The 23,604-nt window shown below is 53.1% G+C and overlaps 1 protein-coding gene across 1 annotated transcript in view; it reads right to left on the bottom strand.

Moving 5' to 3' along the window:
* Nucleotides 1–315: 315 nt before the first annotated feature.
* XXYLT1 (xyloside xylosyltransferase 1) overlaps nt 316–23,604 on the bottom strand; it is a 233,364-nt gene continuing 210,075 nt past the window's right edge. The window contains exon 4 of the mRNA XM_077884070.1: nt 316–532. Within this exon, the coding sequence (XP_077740196.1) occupies nt 331–532 (202 nt within the window). The 3' untranslated portion in view covers nt 316–330. The remainder of the gene's footprint in view (nt 533–23,604) is intronic.

Genomic DNA, 23,604 nt, shown 5'->3' on the forward strand with positions numbered 1-23,604 from the left:
ACTCCCACTTTATAGATGAGAAAACTGAGATTCAGGGAGGTCCAGTAAGTCGCCAAAATCGCACAACTAGCAAGTAGAATTTGAATCCAAATGCTTTTTCCAAAGCCGGAGCTCTATCCGTCTTACCAGGGAAAGATAAAATCTTTGTCACACAGCAACGTAGTGCCAGAGCCACAGGAGTGATTCCCGCCTCTCGCACGGCCCTAGCAGAGGGCTCGGTACATGGTGCTTTATTTATTTATTTATTTATTTATTATTTATTTATTTATTTATTATTTATTTATTTATTTATTTATTTATTTGGTGCATGGTGTTTAGTTGGAGTCCTCCTCACTCTGGGTCAGTAATGTGAGATGCCAAAACAGTCTGCCCGCGGCTACCTTGAGAGCGGCGTTCTGGCTGGAGCAAGGAGGGAAGGGTCCTGCTCCTGGAACGCAGGCCGCAGAGGAGCCCGGCAAGCCGCGCGCGGGACGTTCCAGTCCGCCGTCTCTTGGGGCCTTCCAGGCTGGCCACCCTGGGCATCTCGCTTCTCCTGCAAAAAGTGGATGACGGTAGATGCCTCATATGGGTGAGTATAGTGACGAACCGAGGCAGTATAGAGAGAGCACTGGGCACGGCACCTGGCCCTTAGGAACCGCTCAACAAATGCTGGTCCCCGCACATTCGGGCGCTGAACCTAAGAGGGACTTGCCCAGGGGAACATGGTCAAATGAGGGCATCAGGCTGAGAAAGAGGAGCATCTCAAAACACGATTAATTGGGGAGCATCCCCTGCCGAGTTTCAGCCCGGAGGCCATTCGGATAGGATCCGACCCACATCACCGGAGCCATGAAATGGGTCCTCCGTGGCCCCAGAATCCACAGCTTCTTCCAAAGCTGCCTGGGACATAAAGGCCTCCCGGAACCCACTTTTCTCCTGGGAACTGGTGTGACTTTTTCTGGGCAACGCTAGACAAAATAACAAAGGTCTAGAAGCCAGTCATTTGTGATTGCTGATTTAATAATGCTAATAAAACTCTAATTAAAAAATTGACGCCCCCGCTTGGAAAGGTCTCTTCCAATGTTTCACAGACATGTACTTCACGTATGTTGATGTGTTTTGGGGTTTTCCCTTGCAACATAAAAATCTGGTTAGCCTGGCAGGACACCCATCCTCCCTGTGGACCCCTGCTCTGTTCTTCGCGGGGGCACAGAGAGCCCGCTTCCCTTCTAAATCCTCTTGCGAGCATCCAAGTAGCCAAGGACGAGGAAAGAAAATGTAAGGAGAAGCACCCCCCTAACCCACCCTCCAGTTTGGGGAACCCACAAAAAGCATGTGACACGTTGCAGGACAAGCGACAAATGTAAAACATCGCGTGTGCCTTCCTCCTCCTGGCACCACTTCTTGCTAATCCCGGAACACAGAGGAGACACAGCCCGTCCCCTAGAGACTCAGCCATCGACGCTTCAGTTAAGGAGAGGCTTTCGGCGCGGGAGAGGCATTTGGGACGCACTGGGAGCTGCCCCACTGGGCAGACCCTAGTGTCCGTGGCACCCGGAGGCCCCCAGCCCGCCCTGAGTGTGCACCCATGCACACCCATTCCTTTAAACTGAGTTTGGGGGAAAAATCCCTGCGTGGCTCAGTGGTTAGCGCTGTCTTCAGCCCAGGGTGTGATCCTGGAGTCCCGGGATCGAGTCCCACGTCGGGCTCCCTGCATGGAGCCTGCTTCTTCCTCCCCCTGTGTCTCTGCCTCTCTCTGTCTATCATAAATAAATAAATCTTTGAAAAAAACAACTGAGTTTGGTGTTTTACGGGTAACAGGGCTCCTCACACAGCACAGCTTGATATTGTCACTGCCAAACTTAATTATCGCTGTCACTCAGGATCACATTAAAAGTGAGAGAGGGGGGTCCCCTTTATCCTTATCATGATTAGTAGTCTTTCCGTCCGGAGTTGCCTCCCTTGAAAATGCTCACTGAAGGTATCTGCCCCGCACTAAATGGGTTCATATTAAGCTCCCGCCTCCTGTGAGGGCTGTGGGCTTCCAGTTAGAGGAGGTGAGATCATCTGCCCTCCTCCTTTCTTGGCTCCCTCCGTCCCAGGTCCGGTTACGGCCCTGACCGGGGGACACCGTGTGTGTCGCCTAAGTGCCTCCTGGGAACTAGGAGCAGTCACCAGGGGCAGGAGTACGGAGCTTTGGGGGAGCCGGCTCCATCAGGGACATCACCGTGCGACCCCGTGTGACCCAGGCGGCCACAGTTCTCTGAACCTCAGCTTTTGGTCTGTAAAACGGAGAGTCCTACCCCCCTGAGATTGTTGTGAGTATCCAAAGAGGAGAAAAAGGCATGGAAGTGCTTCAAACACCGTGAACTCTCATAAAATGTTATTTATTTCTGTTAAATGACCTCTGGATTACGAAGCGGATCGCTTTAGAAGGCTGCATGGGGGTCCGGGGCAGCCAGGCATCACTGAAAACGCTGGAAAATCCTATCCTCAGCGTCTCTGAGTCCCGGTAGAGACAAAACCCCAAACTGCCTTTTAGCAAAATAAGAGTAAGGAAAATAACACTATTAATACCCGTAACGGTAATGGGGACAGCTGATACCTGTTGGCGCTTCCTACGAGGCAGGCGCTGCCCAGGCCTTGACCCTGCGCCCCCCACTGCTGGGGGCCTGGGCGACCTCAGGGCAGCCGTCATCAGGCGCCCAGGAATTTCCGGAGCCCCCGTTAAACCAGGGCACATAAGGATTGGCCACGACGGCAGCGGGTCCACGGGAGAAACTGGGAAATGCAACGGGCCGGGGCTACTTATCTACTCAGGGAGTCTGGTTAGCACTCAGGCCCAGTCGTGTAAGAGGCGAAGTGCATGCACGAGTCTTGGGACATCACCCCTCCTCGGGGGAAGAGCCGCTCCTTCCTTCCAGGGACTCACCTGAGGTGCCGAAAGGTCCCCCAAGTGAAAGGGATGAGCAGGCACACGGTCCGCTCGGTTCACGAAGCTTCTACGACTGAAAAATAACCTGAGGAGCATTGGGAAGTCGTGTAAAAACCGAAGCCCGGAGAAGGCTTGTAGCAAATGACACGCACGGGGTAGCGCAGGGCCAGGGGTTCCCGGAGGCCTCCCCCCTGCACCCCCGCGGCCTCTCCCCCGCGCAGCCCAGAGTCCCTGCCCCCCCCGAATGTGCGTCCAGCTGCTGCTCCTGAACTTTCCCCCCTTTTCTCTTTCCCTTCCCTCCTCCATATCTCGAACGTCCAATGGCCATAGGACACGGATCCTGGCTCCCAATTCGTGCTCAGTAAATGTATTTTTGGATGGATGAACGAACAGATGATGCTATTCCTCACAGTTCTGGGCTCTGGAGTCCACATGAGTGAATGAGACATGGTCTCAGTCCTCAAGATGCCCAAAGTCAGGGGGTGGGGGTGACTGAGTGACGGGCACTGAGGGGGGCACTTGACGGGATGAGCACTGGCTGGGTGTTATGCTATATGTTGGCAAATTGAACACCAATAAAAAATAAATTTACAAAAAAAAAATATGCCCAAAGTCTAGGTAGGGTCCAGTTGGAGGTACTGGGGGTAAAACAACTACGAAAACCAGGGTCGCACTGGGCTAAATATGCATCGGAAGCTTGGCTCCACATGAAATGTGGGTAAAGGGCGCGACTTGCCTGTGCTCCAGCTTCCTCATCGGTAAAATGAAGACATTAGTGCCGAGGTCACGCGGCAGGGGTAAGATGGAAACGAGGCACGCGGTCATCTGGGGGTCCCCAGGGCGCCGTGGGGATGCGGCATTGTTCACGCCTTAGACCAAGAGTTGGGAAGCCCAGGAGCCAAGCAGACGGTCGTCCAAAGCCGAAGCCTTAAGTGGTGGCGTGTCTCGGAGAGAAATCCGAGTCATTTCCTGTGACGTCCTTTGTGGCACTTTCGGGCCAGGTGGCTACAGGCACACTCCCTGTTCAGCTGTTCTAAATGGGGCAGAGATGCTCAGACGATCCTAAATACCCAGAGACTTTGGCCCAGACCGAACTAGTGGATCTCTCTCCACACTACCACCTGGCACGTTTCCTCACTCAACGTGTAGAATTTCAGCAAACGTTTGTTAGGCAAAATGATCTTTTTAAGTGAATACACAAACGCACACACTCTTCGTCCTCCTTCCCCTTCCAGGAACACGCTTCTCTAAAATACAGATGCCCGATCCAGTGCGTAAAAATCGCTGGTTTTCCTTTTGCTAATGCTTAGCAGCTAGAGTAGCTGGGTAGGGGTTTGCCAGGGGACCCGCACCCTGTCAGTGTGTAGCACGCGCACTCATGCACACAATCGTCTATTACTGTCCTCTTGGGCTTCTTGGGTTGTTATTTTTACTGCCGCTGCAGTAGCACTACCCACGACGTAAAAGTATATGTTTATGTATTTCTAGTGTGCTCGGATTATAAGCTTCTCAAGGGGCAGCTGACTTGTCTGTTTTCTTTACCACCGAGGTGCCAAAGCCAAGCACGGAGCTGGCACTTGGGAGCAGCCAGGAAACCCATGTTGGATGAATGAGTGGGCAATGGGGCCAGGCGGGTTAGAAGCAGACGATGGTGCATTTCCTGAACTTTTGCTTTTTGAGCTGGGTGGACACTTGGTCTCCAGCGGCCTTCATCTACCTGGAGGGCCAGGTTGGGTTCCAGTTGAACATACCAGGTAGAGGGCACTGGCTTCCAAGGGCTTCCCACCCTGGGTCTGCATGAGACGATGTATTAGGGCACAAGAGGAAATATTAGGACTTCTGTCTACATTTATTTTTATCAGAATAAAAAAGGGAAGGAAGGAAGGAAGGGAAGAAGGGAGGAATTCGAGGTTTGCTGAAGTAACCACTTTACCGAGTGGCTAATCTCAGTAGGCTGCCAGCTGGAAACAGCTTCATTGTCCGCCCACTGCCGCCTTCAGCATGCCTTTGTTGGATCTCTTTTTTCTAGCCTCGATCGCATTTTATTTTATTTTATTTATTTTTATTTTTTTATATTTTTTTGATCACATTTTAGACAGATGCCTCAGCTTTCCCATCACTCTCAGCTTTCTAAATGGTCTCAACTTCAGGCCAGTTTATTTTTTTATTTTTAAAAGATTTTACCCATTTATTCATGATAGACAGAGAGAGAGAGAGAAAGAGAGAGAGGCAGAGACACAGGCAGAGGGAGAAGCAGGCTCCATGCAGGGGGCCCGACGTGGGACTCGATCCCGGGACCCTGGGGTCACGCCCTGGGCTGACACCGCTGGGTCACCCAGGCTGTCCTCAGGCCAGTTTAAATCAAGACTTTAGATTCACATCCAATTAAATAATCTTCCTCTTCCCTGTTTCAGGCCTAACTCCCGGCTTGAGGACCTGCAGGGGATTGCTTATGCTATTTTAATCTCACTGCTGGTGCCCTCTGTGGGGCTAAGCCGTCCACCAAATCCCATGTGTCATCTGGAGCTGTCCCTGTCCCTCTCTCCCTCCCCCCCCACAGTGAGACCCGCACCCCGCACTCATGCTTCCGTCACTAGTAGTGACCTCTCTGAATGACCTCTTGCAAAGCCCCCTTCTCAGTTCCCATAAATCTCCAATTTTTATCACTGGGATCTCATTAGCCCCATAGACCAGCCTCTTGGGAGATGTCCCTCCAGAAGCCTCAGCTCTGGGAGCCCTCTGGGGGCTCAGGCCCAGCCAGCCCGTGAGGCCCTCCCGCTCAGCCTCTCTCCTCGTCCCACATCACAGGCAGCCCCAGCCGGCTCCCACTTCACCCTTGTCCGGCTGCGTGGAAAGCTCCTGTCGTGGTGCTCACAGCGAGATATGCTGAAACCCCTTTCCCAATGTCCCCCTGTGACGGGGCTGTCCTCAGGAGCCCAGCAAGCCTGCGGCCAGACGGTGGATTCCACACCTCCCTTTCCTCCAGGTATTCCTCTTCCATCCCCTTCCCCACGGGGAGCAGACAGGAGGGCAAAAGACCTTTCTACTTTTATGAATTCCCAGACCACAATAACCTTTTTGAAATGTGTAGTCCTGACTTATTTAGGCCGCGAGCCTGGTGAACTCTGGACAAGTCTTGCCGTCACGAGGTCCCCCTTGAATATGTTCAGCAGCTTTCTTTAGAATGTGGGCTCCTACTCCACATCTCTTTGTGGATGCAATTGGGAGACAAGCAAACGAATAAATAAAACTTATCAAACGTGGATATTCAAACCGGTTTTACCGATAGGTGCTCATTCAGAAAGCTTACGGGGAACTTAGGGGGCTCAGTTGGTAAAACATCTGCCTCACACTCAGGTCATGATCCCAGGCTCCTGTGATGGAGCTCTGAATCTGGTATCTGGCATCTGGCTCTCCACGCAGCAGGGGGCCCACTTCTCCCTCTGCCCTCCCCTTGCCAAGCCCCATGCTAACTCTCTCTTGCTCTCTCAAAAAAAAAAAAAAAAAAAAAAAAGAAAGAAAGAAAGAAAAGAAAAAAAAAAAACAAGAAAAAAAAGAAAAAGCTTAGAAAGTCCTGGTCTTGAAAGCAGTTGCAAAAAGACATTTTGTGATATGAAGAACCAGAGTTGGTAGAAATATTTTGGAAAACACAAAATTCTGTGTCATGAATTCATTGACGATTCCATGTCACAGGTGACCCATATACGGCAGGAGACTCTTTACAATTTGAGACATATACATAACTCTTTTTGAAATGAAGAAAGTAAAACGAACTGGCTCTGACATTTGATTAAAGTTCCCAATAAATGCTCCCTCCATTTAAAGAGATGCCGTTTCTAAATATCTCCAAGGTCAGGCTAAATGATGTGCACATCCTGCTGCGGATTTCAGGGAACCATACCAAACAGATTTTGTTTTTTTGTTTGTTTGTTTTCCAGATTTTGGACACCAATTTATACATACTTGATGCAGCTTAAAGCAAAGGTAGTGAATAAATAGATGGTCCCTGGTGAGAACCAGACGAGAAAATATCAAGGATCAAGCCCGATTGAGAATCCCTGCTCAGCAGGGAACTGGTACACTGTTGTCACCAAGGGACAGTAGCCCCAAAGGTGGCAGGCCGAGGCAAACATCTTGGTAGGTCAGAGTAGAAGAACAGGCATGACATAAAAATGTTTAAAAAACAACACCAATTTTGGTTCTGGAAATACCTGCCAATCTTATAAAATATTGTGAGTTAAGTGTTCTTGTCTAGATGAAAGAATTTCGAATGGTAGGGTATTTATCCTTTTACCCCATGCCCCTGGCTGGGGACAGGGCACAGGATGGTATCTTATAAATGTGAGTGGTCAGAAAACACAAATAACATGTCAAGGAGGTGCAAACGCTGGCCTGAACAATGTCTTCCATGTGGATTACAGAAGATAAAACCATTTTGGTTGCATCTCCCCTGAAAAACACTTCACCTGAACTCGAAAATCACAAATGAAAAAAAAAAAAAAAAAAAGAAAATCACAAATGGTGACATTTATGTGCTTCTCAAAATGCGAATAAACCATTGACATTTCTGTAGACAGAAGGTAACCCCAGGGCACTTATTTCCAATCTAATCACTCCAGTTTCAGCAGGAGCATTAAGTCCACTTGCTGATGTGAAATGCTAAAAAGACATTTTTAAGAAGCAAGATCACCTAACTCTGACCAGGTTGATGTGAAATGTCTGATGTTTATTTTTTCTATGCTTTGCATTGAGTTAAAACTTCACTGCCAGAGAGAGGGGCCCAATAACCTTCTTTCACAGCTGTCTCTCTACAAAGCAATTTCACAAAGACAGGATGTTGTCCTAAAAAATGTTTTTTGGTTCTCTGCTGGGCAGGCCGGCAGCTGGATGGGTGTCACAAACAAATCGGAAAAGTATGTTCAGCGATGCTAGCCCACTGGGGAGCTGGCTGTGACTTCAAAGGCAGAGCAGCAGTGAATCCAAAAAAAAGGTAGTAAGTATCTGAGGGACATTATTGACTTCATAGCGAATCCAGGAAAGCAAAGGCTGGGAGGAGGAAGGGTCCTTGGATGGAGAGTGCCAGAAGATGGCTAGGGAACACGGGGTACACAATCAGGTGTGCATCAGGTCTCACAGGCACTTGGAAATGGAACGGAGCGCAGGTAACAGATGTTTCTCAGATCAGAAAAATCCCGTTTGACTTGCTTCCGCCAACATCAGAATTATGATCGGTAAACGTATGAAAAAGGACCTAATTATCAGCAAATGCAAATTAAAACCAACATGCAGTCTGACGACACACCCAACAGAATGGCCAAACTTAAAAAGAGGGGGGATGCCCAGTATTGGTGAGGATGTGGAACAACCAGAATTCTCAGGAGCTGGGAGTAGTTGAATCGATACGACGACTTTGGGAGATCGTTTGGCGGTATCTACTAAAGCTGAAGATACACATATGTCGTCGTCGTTGTGCACTTTTGCTTCTACTGCAGATCCAACAGAAATGTGTATATACAAATGTGTTCATCAAAAGACATATACAAGAATATTCATAACAACGCTATTCGTGACACCTGAAAAAAAACCAACTCAAATGCACATAACAATACAATGGGAAAATCATAAGTCAACAACAGAAATGCATGAACTCCAACCGCAGGCAGTAATATTTGGATCAGTCATGTACATGTGATGGTGAGTGAAAGAAGTTACATACAAATGAGTATATTCTGCATGTTTCCTTTATTTAAAGTAAGAAAACAGGCACAATTGCTCTCTGCTATTAGAAGTCAGGCTGTTAGAACATGAGAGACTCCTAACTCTGGGAAACGAACTAGGGGTGGTAGAAAGGGAGGAGGGCGGGGGTGGGGGTGACTGGGTGGCGGGCACTGAGGGGGGCACTTGACGGGATGAGCACTGGGTGTTATTCTATATGTTGGCAAATTGAACACCAATAAAAAATAAATTTATATTAAAAAAAAAAAAGGAGTCAGGCTGTTAGGTACCTAGAGAGGGGCAGAGTATTGGAATGGGGTACCAGGGAGTTGGGCTTCTCGGGTGTGATTGGTGCTCTGCTTTTTGATCTTGGTGCTGGTTGCAGTGGTGTGCTTAGTTTGTGAATATTTATTAAGCTGTGCACTCAAGATGTTAGGTGGCTGCCCCCTCACACCCAGAGGTAGACGGTCAGTATTCACTTCGTGTTGACTGGTGTATGGGTAGAGCTCCAGACGGGGCTCAGCTGGTCTTGACTGTAAGCAGTGGGATGAGGGCAAGGCTGTCCCACATGCCTTCCTCTTCCTTCAAACTGGCAGCTACTCAAGGCAAGCTCTCTAACGGTGATAGGCAGGAGCCCACAGCAGGTGGAAGGAAATACACGGGCCTCTTAAGCTCCGGGCTGGAGACTGGTATCCTCTGCTGCTCGTATCCCATTGCTTAAAGCAAGTCATACGGCCAGGCCCAGCAGCAGTGCGGTCGGGAGATATGCTTCTCTCATGGAGTCCAGGGAGACCAGCAAATATTTGGCGAACGATAATCTAATCCAGGATATTTATGATACGTACGGTTTTCTGTATCTCGTATTTCAAAAACATTCAGGGTAAACAAACAAAGAAAAAGACATAGGAACAGCTCTATTTCCCTGTCCTCACCCCTCCCCAGCCCCTAACGGAGAAGGGATATGCTTATGAAATTATTCTATACAAACGCAGGGACGAAAGGAAGGAAGAGCATGCGCTTCCTAGCACACAATGCACTTCCTGCCTGCTGGGCCTCGGAGAAGCGTCTCCTTGGTGGGCCGCGCCTGCCGCCCCTGCCGGAGAAGTGGCGCAACGATCCAGCGCTTCCTGTTGATGCAGCTGGAGGGGTCGCTGTCAAGGACTGCCAGGGTTTCCCCAGCGGCGGCTCCTTGCCTTCCGTAGTTCCCTAGGTAGTGCAGTTGCTTAACAGAGGTTGAACTTCTCTCCGGGAGAAGGAAAGAGCAGAATGTGTAAAAGGCTTGAGCCTTCTGCAAAACCAATTCTGGAACAGTCTCCCTTAGGGCAGAGGCAGCCGTTCTAAAAGCAGATCACAAATTACTGTAAGAACAACAGCCCCAGTTCCCCCAACATCCTTAACACATACACTGTCAGGGGGACCTGAGCCTTTGGAGAGGCCTGGTTCTCTCTGCAAGGACACCGGGGGAGGTTTGAGGACAGGTGCTGCACCTGCAATGTCTACGGTCAGCCCCACCCCATCTCCTGACCCCCACTCAGTACTAGGATCTGAAGCTTGTCATGGCTCCCTCAAGAGAAGGAAGAGTCTGGGATTCCGTTCCTCCTCTGCTGGTAGGTACCACCTGCATGTAACCCAGTGACAAATCGGCCCCATCACAAATTCTTGCCTATAAACACCGTCTCTGGGTTCAGACTGCTTAGTGTCAAATTCTGGCTTCTGTTATGTATTTGCTGTGTGGCCTTGGGCAGGTTGTCCTACCATTGTAACCCTCAGTTTCTCCAAATGTGATGAAAGAAATGGGATTCGTTTATTCATTCAATGGATCTTTCTTTTAAAAACCCCTAGGGCAGCCCGGGTGGCTCAGCGGTTTAGCGCTTCACCTTCAGTCCAGGGCGTGATCCTGGAGACCCGGGATCGAGTCCTGCGTCGGGCTCCCTGTGTGAGCCTGCTTCTCCCTCTGCCTGTGTCTCTGCCTCTCTCTCTCTGTCTCTCTGTGTCTATCATGAATAAATAAATAAAATCTTAAAAAAAAGAAAGAAAAGAAAATAAAAAACCCCTATGCATTGGGATACCAGGGTGGCTCAGTTGGTTAGGCGTCCAACTCTTGAACTCAGCCCCTGTCTTGATTTCAGGGTCATGAGTTCAAGTCCATGCCCAGCACGGAGCCTACTTTAAAACAAAAACCCCTGGATGTGTCAGACAGGCTGCTGGGCTCTAGGGATACGCTGACAAACGGGATTGATGCAGCCCTACCATCATGGAGTTGACATGGGGGCAGGTAGAGTAGAAAATCAAATTTATGTCAATGTAATCACAATCACGGCCATGCGCGTTATAAAGGAAACAAATCCTAAGCTGACGTGGAGACTAACAAGGGAGTCAAGGAGGTACCTAACTGAGAAGTGACGCTTCAGCTGAATCTCAGAGGAAGAGGAGCCAACCAGGCCAAGGGCCTGCCGGGTGAAGAGCATATATGCAAAGGCCCTGGGGCCAGAAAGAGCTGGGTCCTGTCAAGAAACTGAGGGAAGACCAGCGGGGCGAGAGAGGCGGAGTCCACTCCAGTCAGGAGGCTGCTGTGAGCCCTGAGACCACGGTGGCGCCAACGGAGGTGGGGAGAAGGGAACGGTCAAGTGTTGTCATGGGGGATAGACCCCTCGGGACTCGCTGACGACTGAGATAGATACGTCTGTGTTGGTGGGGCCTAAGCCAGTCGGTACAAGCAGATGGCACCTGCTGATAAGGCGGAGGGCATTTTGGGGGGAATCTAGATTTCTGATGAACCTCGTAAGTACCGAGATATTGGTGAGACAGCCAGAGGAGGCGACAACGACTGGCCGACTGGAGCCGGAGGATGGCTACGTGGGATCGAGTGACCTACACGTTAAGGAGGAGCTTCCTCTCTTGTTTTAGGCTGTTCAGGATGTTGCAGTTAGAAGGCCGTAGCCCGGGCGCTTCCACAACATTCCTGTCTCACAGCTCGGGAGGATCAAAGTCCAAGGTGAAGGCACTGATGGATTTGGTGTCTGGCGAGGACCTGCTTCCCGATCCTGCACGGCCCTCGCCTCGCTGTGTCCTCACAAGGAGAAGGCCCAAGGGGGCTCTTTGGGGTCCTAGTCTCACCACGGGGCTCTACCTTCATGACCCCATCACCTCCCAAAGGTCCTGATGCCATCGCATCGGGCATTAGGATGTCAATATATGAATTCATGCATACAGGGCTTTGGGGTGGGGGGTGGCTTTGGGAGAGAGTGCGAGGAGGGGCGGGGGAGGGGAGGGCTCAGTAACGCCCGGAAGGTCACCAGCTCTTAGACTAAGGAAGACAAAGGACCTTAGCAAGGATGACCAATTAGGCCAAAGAAAGGCCAGAAGGAGGGGTCGCAGAGAGGGGGTAGTTCAGGAAGTTGGGAGGCTCGTCTGGGTCCAGTGCTGCGGGGACAGGATGCAAGTGCCAGGATGTATTGAGAAGTGACAAGCAAGACACGGAGCCAAGTGCAATTTGTGTTTTCAAAAGGTGCATGCGTGCATGCGTGTGTGTGTGTGTGTGTGTGTGTGTGCTGGTGGCGGAGAGCACGTCAGCTGATTTGCAGGGTCACCTGTGGAGTAGCTCCGGAAGGCCCTGCAAGAACCCGGTGACAGCAGCGGCCCCGGAGGAGGGCGCTGGGTGGGCTTCGAAGGACACGGTTCACCGTGTGTCCAACCCGCCAGCAGCTCTCTGGGTCACGTGACCCCATCACTGTCCAAAATTGCCATGAAAGTGAAGGAGAAGGCCTACTACCTTCTAGAATCACGTGTCCTTGCGGCGCTGGCGGTGAGGGTCCAATGCCCGGAGGCCGCCCAGCGGGGACCTGGGCCCAGAGCTCGGCGGCGCTTGAGTGTTGCTGCTGCTTCTCAGCATAAATGGGACGAAGAGCCCCGGCCGGTGGGTTGGGGAGTCCCCGCGCTGCCCTAGTAAACTGGGGTGCTCAAAGCAGCAGAGGTGTGTTGTCCCCCAGTTGCGGAGGCCCAGAGTCTGGAGCAAGGTGCGAGCAGGCCACGCTGCCCCGGGGCTCTAGGGGGACCCCCTGCACCCCCACCCCACGTCACGTGCCCGCCCTCCCTCTGTGCCCTCCCGGGGCCCTGCTGTGAGGACGCCGCCTGGCCCTGGAGCCACCTTCCCGAGTGCGACCGCGTCTCGACTGACCACACCTGCACCGATGCCTCGGCGGGTCCCGGTCCCAGGCCCCAGGGGGACTTGAGTCTGGGTGACTCTGTTCCACCTCGTACCCGGGTCACATTCACACAGCCACACGCTTATCTCTGGGCCAGCTTGTTTTCTCCCGGGCATCCAATTCCCACCGGAGCCGTGAGGGGGGCCGTTGGAGGCGCCGCCAAGCCCCTGCAGCCACGGCACGTCGGTGGCCCTAGATGCCCCTGGAACCTTCTCAAGTGGGCACGTCAGGCAGCAGAACAGGACCAAGGAGGCCGAGACCTGCGAGTCCCGTGTTGCTTCAAGGAGGGGGGCTGTGACTGTCCCTGCAGAGCCCCCCCGAACAGGAAGCCACCGGGGCCTGACCTCAGCCCTTGGTGGGGCTTGAACCCTGGCGGGTCCCTCTGGCTTGCAGTCGGCAGGTGCAGTCCCACCTAGCGCCCTTGTCCCCTGGGTCACAGGGCGCCAGCCGACTCCCGTTCTGTCGGCAGAGGGGCAGCCCCCCCTGGGGTGGGCACAGCGGAGCCCGGGGCGCCGGGCCGTGGTGGGGCGACCTGCGGGGCCATCCCAGGCGGGACCGGGGACGGGGACGGGCTCGGGGTGGGTGGCCCTCCTGTGCCGACGCATGTTGGGCTGAGGCGAGTTCCCTCTGGAGACTGGGCAGTGACAGGCCTTTTCATTTGCACGGATCGTCCTTCCCGGCGGGGTTTGCACGACGTCCTCCCTCCGGGAGCTCTGCCCGGGCCCCTCGGAAGCCCCCGCAACGTCTCCAGGCCCGGGTCACCCCCGGAAGGCGGGGGCTGCTCTTGCGTGAGGACAGCCGTCTCCTCGTTCTCGGAGGGGTGTGAACCCTGGGTCTTCACGGGACCTTGACCGCGGGTTGATTCGGGCGCATCCGTGCAGGCGGGGCGCTCCGCAGGGGGAGGCTCCGGAGAGCTCGGCCCACCCCAGGTGGCCGCGGGGCGAGCGAGAGGATCAGGACTCCAGACGGGGGGTCCCCTCTTCATATTGGGGCACCGTGGCCTGGGCCTGCTCTTGGGCAGGGAAGACAAGACAACCAGGAATGTTTTCCGCAATAGCCTTGGCCCCACGCACCCTTGACACAGACCCTGAGCGTCAGGCCTCCCGGCCTCATCTGCTGGGGCTGCGGCTGCAGGGGAAGTTGGGCGGGAGAGGAGCGCTGCGCCTCCCCCGGGGAGGGAACGGCCAACAAGCTGCAGATCTGCTCAGCCTGCTACCTTGGCTTATTGATTCAATTTTTTCAAAGATTTTATTTTTTCAAAGATTTTATTTATTTATTATTTATTCATGAGCGACACAGCGGGAGAGGCAGAGGGAGAAGCAGGCTCCATGCAGGGAGCCCGATGCGGGACTCGATCCCGGGACTCCAGGACCACACACCCGGGCTGCAGGCGGGCGTCCAACCGTTGAGCCAACATTTTATTGAGCGTGTGCTACATGCACGACACTATCATTTTCTCAGATTGGCACGTTTACTCCTTCCTGCCCTAGGACGCAGGCGCCGTTATGATCTCTAGTTTACAGATGATGAAACTGATATTCTGAGACATTAATTACTGTGTCTGAGGCCACCTGACGCTTTTATCTAAGATCAGCCTATGGCAGATACTAGATCTCTGGGAAACCAAAGGAGGGGATCTTGGGGTGGTGTAAGCTGCTAGTGGGGAGGGAGGCGGGAGCCAGAGGGACAGAAGAGAATCGGGAAGGTTATTTTTTGGACAGTTGTCGGGGTAGATGGAAGTCACACGTTTTGAAAGCAAATTCAGACTTTAAAAACTCTGTATCTATTTCATGATCTCTTAAGAGCCTTAGCCCCTACTAGGGGATGCCCACGGAGCTTGAAGCTCAGGTGTGTCCCTGGGTTCACGGGCTATGGATAGAAGCAGACCCGCGGAGGAGACTATTCTGGAGCTGATGACTTCTAACGATAACGGGCTGTGAGGCCAAGTCTTTATGGAAAAGAAGCTCCTCAATTTAACAAAGTTTGGGGCCAGCTTTTACAGGCAGAGCCCCGCGATACTGCAGCCTGGGTCCCAGACTCCGCGGGACGGCGAGTACGGCCACCAGCAGGTGAAAGGGGTGTTTCGGTTTCCCGGGGCAGGTAACAGCTGTGCTTACGTGATGCTCTGCTCCACTGAGTGTGCAATGGCGTAAAGGCTGAGGGAACCAAGTCCAGACTTTAATGCAAAGATATTTTATTGCTAAAAAATGCTGACCATCATCTGAGCTCTCAGTGAGCTGTGGTCTGGTCACGGATCGCCATAGCGAATAGAATGATGATTTTTTTTAAAAAAAAGAGAGTTTGAAGTACTGTGAGAATTACCAAAATGTGACACAGAGACACGAAGGGAGCAAATGCTGCTGGGAAATGGTGCCGACAGACTTGCTGGATGCAGGGCCACCGCGGCCGTTGATCCACCTGAACCACAATTATCTGCGACGTGCAGCAGTGGGAAGCACAATGGAGTGGGGTGGGCCGGTGTGTGTGTGTGTGTGTGTGTGTGTGTGTGTGTGTGTTTACGATTTTCTTTATTTATTCCTGAGAGACACAGAGACCCAGAGAGAGGCAGAGACCCAGGCAGAGGGAGCAGCAGGCTCCATGCAGAGAGCCCGGTGCAGGACTCGATCCCGGGACCCCAGGGTCACGCCTGGGCCCAAGGCAGGGGCTCCGCCGCTGAGCCACCCCCCACCTCCCGCGCCCCATCTGCACCGTGTTCAGTGCGGCAAACGCTCTCAGGCCGTCGCCGGGCGCCCGTGTCTGGGCCACATCAGCTCCCCCCCAGCTCTCAGCTGGTCCACGCTGGGCTGAGCTCCGCTTTGTCTTTCCTTAGCTTGGAAAGCTCATTTGGATCTGAAGAAAGAACTGGAAAGAACCAGACTCTGCTTTACAAGTGGATTTCGAAAGACCGTCTGGGTGACCTTCCCCTGGAAGCTGAGGGGTCTGGCGGCTGAGAGAAGGCGTCCGTCAGCGCAGAGTCGCCGGGCCTCGAGGTCCCAGGGTCCTGTTCGGGGGCAGGCCCGGGAGCTGTCTTCTGACCGCGAGCCGTTTGTGGCCCTGGATCGGCCCCAGCTGCTGGGAGCTCGAGGTGGAGGAGCCGAAAGGAAGGCGCAGCTCTGGTCTAACAGCCGGGGTGGTGCCTCCCCCGGAATCTCCGATTTCTGGGTTAAGGTCAGTCGGTGCAATAGGGGAGAGGAAACCAGGGCAGCTTGGGAGGTGCTCCCTCACCCGGTCCCTGGTCTTCTGCAGAAAGCACGGCCCCCCGCAGGGGCTGGCCAGCCGCGGGGTCACTCTGCTGCGGAGCAGGAACCACTAGATCCGTGCGACAGATGAGGAACATGGGCCTGGCTGGAGGGCCCAAGAGGAGCCGTGGTGGCCCAGGCCCAGGATGCACAGCTCCTCTCATTGTCCCCCTCACTGCCCTTCCCCTGCGACTCGCATCTGAAACATGAGGCTGTGGCAGGGAGCTCAGGACACCCTGACTCCCCACCTGGACTCGGGCCCCGGGCGCAGGTGTCCCCCACGGGCACGGTGCTCTGAGAGCGGCACGCAGAGGTGGTGAAGGTGGAGACCCACGGGGAGAAAGTGCCGTTGGTCAAGACAGGAAAATGCTAGCTGGTGCTTGACCCACTGACCTGAAGCTGGGGAGCACAGGGTCTGGGGAAGAAAGAACCCAGGAGTGACTAATTCCAACCCCAGAGGCTCAAATCCACTTCCCTGTCACTTCCCCCTAGACCCGAGTGTTAATGCCCACGACCACGCAGAACACACCTCCCAGCGTTGCCAAGGGTTGGCCTCGGAGATGTGAGCCAGCAGCTCCGCCCAAGGATGGGGAGCTCAGGATGTGTTCCCTCCCACCAAGCGAACAGGCATCATGACCCGGAGCTGAACTCTACACAGTCCCTGCTCAGAGAAAACGCTTCCTAGCACAGAAATGACAAATCCACTTGGGATCAGGGGCCCCCGGGAAGGCCCAGGGAAGGCAAGGTGGGGGGGGAGGATGTACACAGACCCAGTCTTTGGCGTCTTACGTCTGTCTGTGGAATTGCTGTGTGTTTGGAAGCAAAGTGGGGTGTGGATCTGACCATCGCACTGAGCTCCTCGTTCAATCCTATTCTCGGGCTCTGGCGAAACGCGGAATCCTCAGGTTTAGGTTGTCCAGGAAGGATCACACAGAAAGGGCGTACCCGGTGTCGGGGCGCTGAGCGGCCCCCCTCTGCTTCCTGGGGGCAGTGAAGGGCTGATAAAGCTCTCAGAGCAACTACAGAGGCGGGTCTTATCCTTCGTTGAATCCCCAGGGCCTGGGCCACAGGCCGTATCCAGTCACGCCATCAGGACCCGTCTTCTTCCTCTGATCTCTACCTCCTTCCAAAATTCTAGGACAAAGTCCATTTTAGAAGTAACGTTGATGGTAAGCAGAGGCAAGTGGGCCTGCCCTGGTCCTTGCCCTCCCTCTCCACAGGCTGGCTCCCGTGAGAGCAGCGTCCCGACAGCCTTCCACTGCCCGCTGCCCACCCCCCGTCACCACACCACGTCCCCAGGGAAGCCAGGCTCCAGTGAGTCCCTTCTAGAGCTCCGCGTCCAGCTATGGATGTTAGGGGCCAGGACAAGGAGGCTGGATTGCCAGGCCCCGGCTTTCCCCTACGCGCACAAGCCCTGACCACACGGCTTCAGCAGCTCAGAGAGCAAGGACCAGCCGCCCAGCCTCCAGGACCACCTGTTTCTGGGACTTCCTGGTTCCCTCCTGATGGTGGGTTGTGAGAGGTTGCAGGGGGACGGGCACAGGTGGGGAAGGGTGCTAGGGGGGAGAGGCCTGGCTCCCCTCTCTCCTTCCAGCTCCCCCATCAACTCAGGGAACGCAGGATTTCCACAGCTGCTGCAGAAATGCCTCACCTTCAGGGACCCCAGCCGGCCAAAGCCCACCTAAGGGAAACCAAGTCCCTATGACAGAGCCTCTCTGTTTCTGTTGTCCCCAAGTCAGAAAGCAGCAGAAAACCTTCTAAAAAGTCAAAAGTTAATACTTTGAGGAGATTCCATCTTACTTCCTTGTTTCACCTGTTTACTCCCTGCTCCCCTTCTATTTTCCCCGTCTCCTGGTATATTTTCCTATAGTTCTAAATTCCCAGGTTCAAATTCTTGTAAAAAAAACCCAGCAAACTAATTGCTTCCTTTTGCTTCGTGTGTATGTAGCGTGTGTGTGTGTTTCCGTAGAGTCTTAAGCAACCTGGCTAAGAACATACACCTGGTAAGAGAAACACAAGAGCTCTCTGGAGAAACCCAGAAGGGAATTGGTAGAGGTGCCAGCCAGCGGGGCCCAGGCTCCTCCTCCCAATGCCAATCTGTTCCATTCTTCCCTCTATAGGCTCAAACCTTTCCCCTGGGGGTTTCCAAGGCTGAGCCCTTCTACCTCGATCCCACCTGTGACAGGTACAGAATGAGGCCGGGGGCCGAGAGGCCCAGACCCACACAGACCCAGCCTTCCCGCGTGGCACTCGAGGCCCTTCATAGCAGGGTTCCAACCCGCTCCTCAGCCTCTTCTCTCGATTGTGTGGACCCCTCCCCACTGTGTCTCATGCCCACCCGCCCCCCTTCCCCACTCCCTGTGCACTGGCTAGACCTGCCTACTTGCCAAACCTCTTCCCCTGCCACCCCCTCTCCACCTAAGCACCTCGAAATGTTTGTTCAGTGTTCATTCAGGGGCCAGCTGGATGTCCAGTCCCTCGGGAAAGCTTTGCCAGGCCTTCTCCCCCCGCAGGCGAGGTTCTGGGTGTTCCCACAGCCCTGGGCACACACCTTTCCCGTGACCCTCAGTGGCTGCCTCTCGGCTGTTCCATGCCTCTCTCTTCCTACTGGCCTTCAGGTTCTGTGACGCATGGCAACAGCTTGTTGAAACTCTATAAGTTGATTTTCCTGCTCAAACAACCCCCTGGTAGTGCATCGAAGAGCGTTGGAACGGATGCAGCGCCGCATTTTCAAGTCCACAAGCCAAATTGACTTTTCCAAGAACTTCATCAAATTTTGCATGAACTTAGTGGTTAAATCCGGCAGTGGCTTGAGAAACTACCAGGTCATGCTGTTACCACTTAACATTAGCATTTGCAGCTCAGAATCAGTCGCCGATAAACCTGCAAATCTTGGCAAGTCTCACATGATGCCAGCTTACCGGCGGAAGCTGGGGTGGGGGTGGGACGGGGACCCCCGGGGGAAGATTTTGTGCAATGGGTGAGCACCCTTGGTCAAGTTGGGGGCACGGAAGACACTCCAGGAGGGCAGAAAACACTTGCACGGGGTATTTATTTTTACTTTCTTTTGCTTGACTATATTTTCTTTCTTTCTTTTTTTTTTTTTGTCTATATTTTCTATGCCATACAGGTATCGCTTTTGTAGTAAGAAAAAGAAATACATTTTTTAAAGTACAAAATGATAAGCGATGAGTGTGATTAAAACTATAAAAGCTCGATGAGGAGGAAGGGAGGGAAGAAGGAAGACTCTTGATCAAAGACATTTCTGCCCCCAAGACCAAGATCTGCAGCCCTTTGCGAGAGGTCTGATTGCCGTCCCAGGGGTCACACCAAACTCCGAAGGCCAGAACCCCTGGGATGGGGGGGGCGCACACCGGGGATCGCAAGAGCCTTTCCGCTGCCCAGACAGGCTGCCGGCGGCCCCCCGGGGGGACCGGAGAAGTGGCCCATTTGGCTTTGGGACACGGCTCTGGACGTCAGGCGAAGGGCTGCTTCTTGGGGTCTTCACGTCTGCCTCCCGGGGTGTCCACGATGTGGCTCATAATCTGCACACGGGAGGGGTTCTCGTGAGTATTGTTGGCTCTGGAGGAAAGCGGGGCCGAGGGCGTGTGCGAGGAGACCCTCAGCTCCTTCTGCAGGTTCCTGGCCATTCCCGAAGCTGAAGAGCATGCGGAGCTCCACAACCGTTCAGGTAGATGCTACGATTATTCCCATTTCCCAAAGGACAAAACCGAGTCCCCAGCAAGCTGGGCGGACGGCCCAGCCTGCCACGCAGCTCGGAGCTCATGCCTGGCACCGCCTCCGGGGTCTGGCCGCATCCTGCAGTTTCAGCCTTGAATTTTGTTTCTTTAAAACCGAATTGCAAAAAAAAATAAATAAATAAATAAAAAAATAAAAAAAAATAAAACCGAATTGCCCCAATAAACTGCTATCAGTTTGCCTCTGGGGAGTGGGAATATGGGATCGGGGTGCATGAGGGGCTTCACTTTTCATTTTACACTGTTCTGTCCTGCTTCTATCCCCCTCCGTGAGCATGGGTTGTGTCTATAGAATTAATAAAAGGATACGCTGCTTCCCGTTGGTAGGACGGTGCTTCAAAACAGAAATTTTAAAGTTTAACGGAATCTTAAACTCCCTTGCCATTCACAGGTTGTGGAGCCATGTTTATCGAATGCCCCGGCTCATGGAGATCTTTCCAATTCATGTTGGAATCCAGCCTGGGTTTCCTGATTTCCTCACCTCCAGCTCTGGGCCTCAGCAGCCAAGTCAACCCAAGCCCTTCCTGTGGTTTGCAGCTCAGCCTGCCCAGTGGGAGGGAGGAGGGAGAGGGTGGGGGAGGAGGGCAAGGGAGGAGGAGGAAGATGGGGGAGGATGCCCTGCTGGGGAAGCCAGGGGCCCTGCTAGCAGGGACATCGTGCTTGATGGAAACAGGGCCAGGTCCTCCAAGACTTAATGACGGAGGCCCAGGGACAGCTAATATGCGGAGGGATCAGGATCTGAGGGCAGACAGGGTGAAAAAAAGGGAAGTGAGGTCTGGATCACCCCGTGGGAGGAGCAGGGGCCCAGCTGAAGGCACAGGGGCACAGCGTGCATCTCCGGCCTCAGCACCCTCGGTGCTGTCTCTACTGCTCTCCTTCCGGGCCCAGAGGAGTCTGAGGGGAAGAGTACACCAGGGGGGTAGATCCAGGAGGGGTCCAGGACCCTAGTCCCACCAGGCCTGAATCCGCAGGCTGCTTAAATCAGTTTCTGGAGGAACACAGACACACTTTCATGCCTTATTCCCTCAGAGCGAGGCTGTTGGGCAGGAGGGGAGAGAGGAAGAGGCCGGCCCCCTCCTGGGATGTGTACTCACTTCACAATGTCACTTTAATTTCTCACAAACATTCCCCAGCAGACCCCCTCTGAGTCCCGCTCGGGAGCCCAGCCCCGCCAACAGGCCAGCTGGGGGGCAGCTGGAACCTGTGTCCAACGTGCTTGAGGAGAATCCATTAGCCAGACAGCAGCTCTTCCGTCTCCAGAGAGCTCAGGGCTGGGGCATCCGGGTGCAAAGCGTTGAGCGTGCAGAACAGTCCCTGCCACGGGTCACAGAGCAGGAGTCCCTCCAAAGCTGAGGACACGCAGCCCCTTGTCGGACACCATCTTTGCAAAAGTTTGCACACCAACTCTGCAAAAGGCGGTTCTGAGGGTTTGGCTTTCTCCTCTGGCCACCTCCAGGGTGGTATCAGGGCTGGGCTCACCCGCTCCTGCTCTAAATGTTTGCCTGTCGGACGATGCTTAGTCATATTAACCAGGAAGCAATGAACCAGAAGCCTTTCTGCTCCCTTATTAGATGCTGTACAAGCAGGCTCTGAAATGTTATCTGCTCAAGACCTCAGATGTCTAAATATTTACCAAAAACGTGATCAACACGTCCTCATTCAGCACAGCCAGTGTCCACCGGGTGTGCAGGCCCGGGGGGGGCGGGGGACGCGGGGCTCCATCGGGAGACAGCTTCCTAATAGGAGCACCAGCTCCCTGCAGTCCTAGACCTGCCATCATACCGTCTTTGATGTACCTTTGGGGTCACCTCTCCAGCTGCACGTCACACATGGAACCCCAGACTCTGGCTACGTGCGATTTCTCCAAACACACAGGCCCTATTTCACTATTTGGGTCTATATTAATGCTCCACCTGGCATGTCCTTTCCGGAAGGCTCCTCTTGGCAGCATCAGGCACGTTTCTAAGTCAAGGATGGCAAGTGGTTGGCTTGTGGGCACGGATGGAAGCTTTGTAATGACCACGTCCACGCTGTGATGTGATTTCATGGATTTGTCATTGGTGTTTTCAATTACAGATGCCACCTCCTCCATACGCCCTCAGGACTCCCAGCCTGCAAAGCAAATGTCATCTCTTCCTCCCTACATTCCTTTGGCACCCGAGTCATTTTTCATTTTCCACCTTGTCTAACAATTATTAGAATAGCTTATTCTACTTCCCTGCGAGTCTCTAGGTTCCATAGGGTAGTGACTGTGTCCTACCTCTGCTGTCTCCTCAGAAGGGTGCGTTCCTTGCTTAGAGTCCGTGCTGCCGAGGGGGCTGGATTGAAGTTCCTTCCCGGGGACAGCCAGCTAACGGCCGACTCGTCTTGAGCACTTTTCCTGACGAGTGTATTTGGAAAGGGAGCTGGCTGATTCTGGGCTCTTGCACCGGGAGAGGCACTGCTCCAGGACAGGGATCGGGGCTACTGGGGGCCCAGGGCAGCCTCCTGGGGTGGTAGGGTTGCCAGACAAAAGACAGGCACCCAATTAAGTTGTGCATACGTATAAATGCATCCTAAGTATTGCATAGGACAGACTCGTGCTAAAAAAAAAAAAACCTGTTTGTTGTTTATTTGAAATTCAAATTTAACTGAGTGTCATGTGTTTTTAATTACTAAATTTAACCCTAGGTGGTGGTCCCAGGAAGAAGGCACTGGAGACTGGAGTCTTCACAGACTTTCTAGGACCAATTCTGTCCATGAAACTATGTCTTTCTGGAGGAATAGCCTGGGGAGACAGAGAGCATGAGTCCAACCAAGCCGACTCCCTTCTGGGGTTGTCCACACTCCCAGGTGTCCTGGTGCTTCTAGACGAGGCTCTCTGATGTCTCACCACCAGGTTCCTCATGGGCCTGGCTACCTATGAAGGCCAGCTTTAGCAAGACCCAGGTAGGGGGAAGCTGAGCATAGAAACTGTAGGAAGTTGGGACGCCTGGGTGGCTCAGCGGTTGAGCATCTGCCTTCGGCCCAGGGCGTGACCCCAGGGTCCCAGGATCGAGTCCCACATTGGGCTCCCTGCAGGGAGCCTGCTTCTCCCTCTGCCTGTGTCTCTGCCTCTCTCTGTGTCTCTCATGAGTAAATAAATAAAATCTTTTAAAAAAGAAACTGTAGGAAGCCCTTAAAAGGCATTTTTATGCCTTTAGTTGTAAGCTTCATTAGGTCTGGACCAAGCCTGTCTCATTCATCACTGCATCCCCCGCGCCTTGCATAGGCCCTGGCATAAAGCAGATACTCAGTAAATATTTACTAAATAAATAAAAAGCTTGGTGCTGCTGGGCCTTCTCCACCCATGATTGGGCTTACCTCATCCACAGTGATAAAAATGTGCAAGAACAACAGTTGGCAGCAAGCCTTCCTTTTTTAGGGGCCATCGCTAATTTCCATTACCCAGCAAAGTGTCCAAGCCTATTAGGCTGATCTGGATTTAAAATCAATTGTTGCATCCTCAGGGAATGTGGCTGCTATAAAAGCAGGATAAAACTACATCTTCCTAAGTTAATTTATTTCCATTTAAGGGTAATTAATACTTCTCATTGATGTGAATTTAGAAAACAAGGAAAAGTGCCATGTTGGGGATAAGCTCCTGCTGCCCCAGGACCACAGGCAGACTGAGTTACCAGGGTGACACTGAGTGGCACCTGTGCTTTGTGGTGTTGCCTCCTCACTTCCCTCTCCATGCAGAGTGGCTGGAAACATTCCTTTTCTCCTGTTTTCTTCTCTTCCACCTCTGCCAA

This window comes from Canis aureus, chromosome 35, assembly GCF_053574225.1.
Source record: "Canis aureus isolate CA01 chromosome 35, VMU_Caureus_v.1.0, whole genome shotgun sequence".
Classification (NCBI taxonomy): domain Eukaryota; kingdom Metazoa; phylum Chordata; class Mammalia; order Carnivora; family Canidae; genus Canis; species Canis aureus.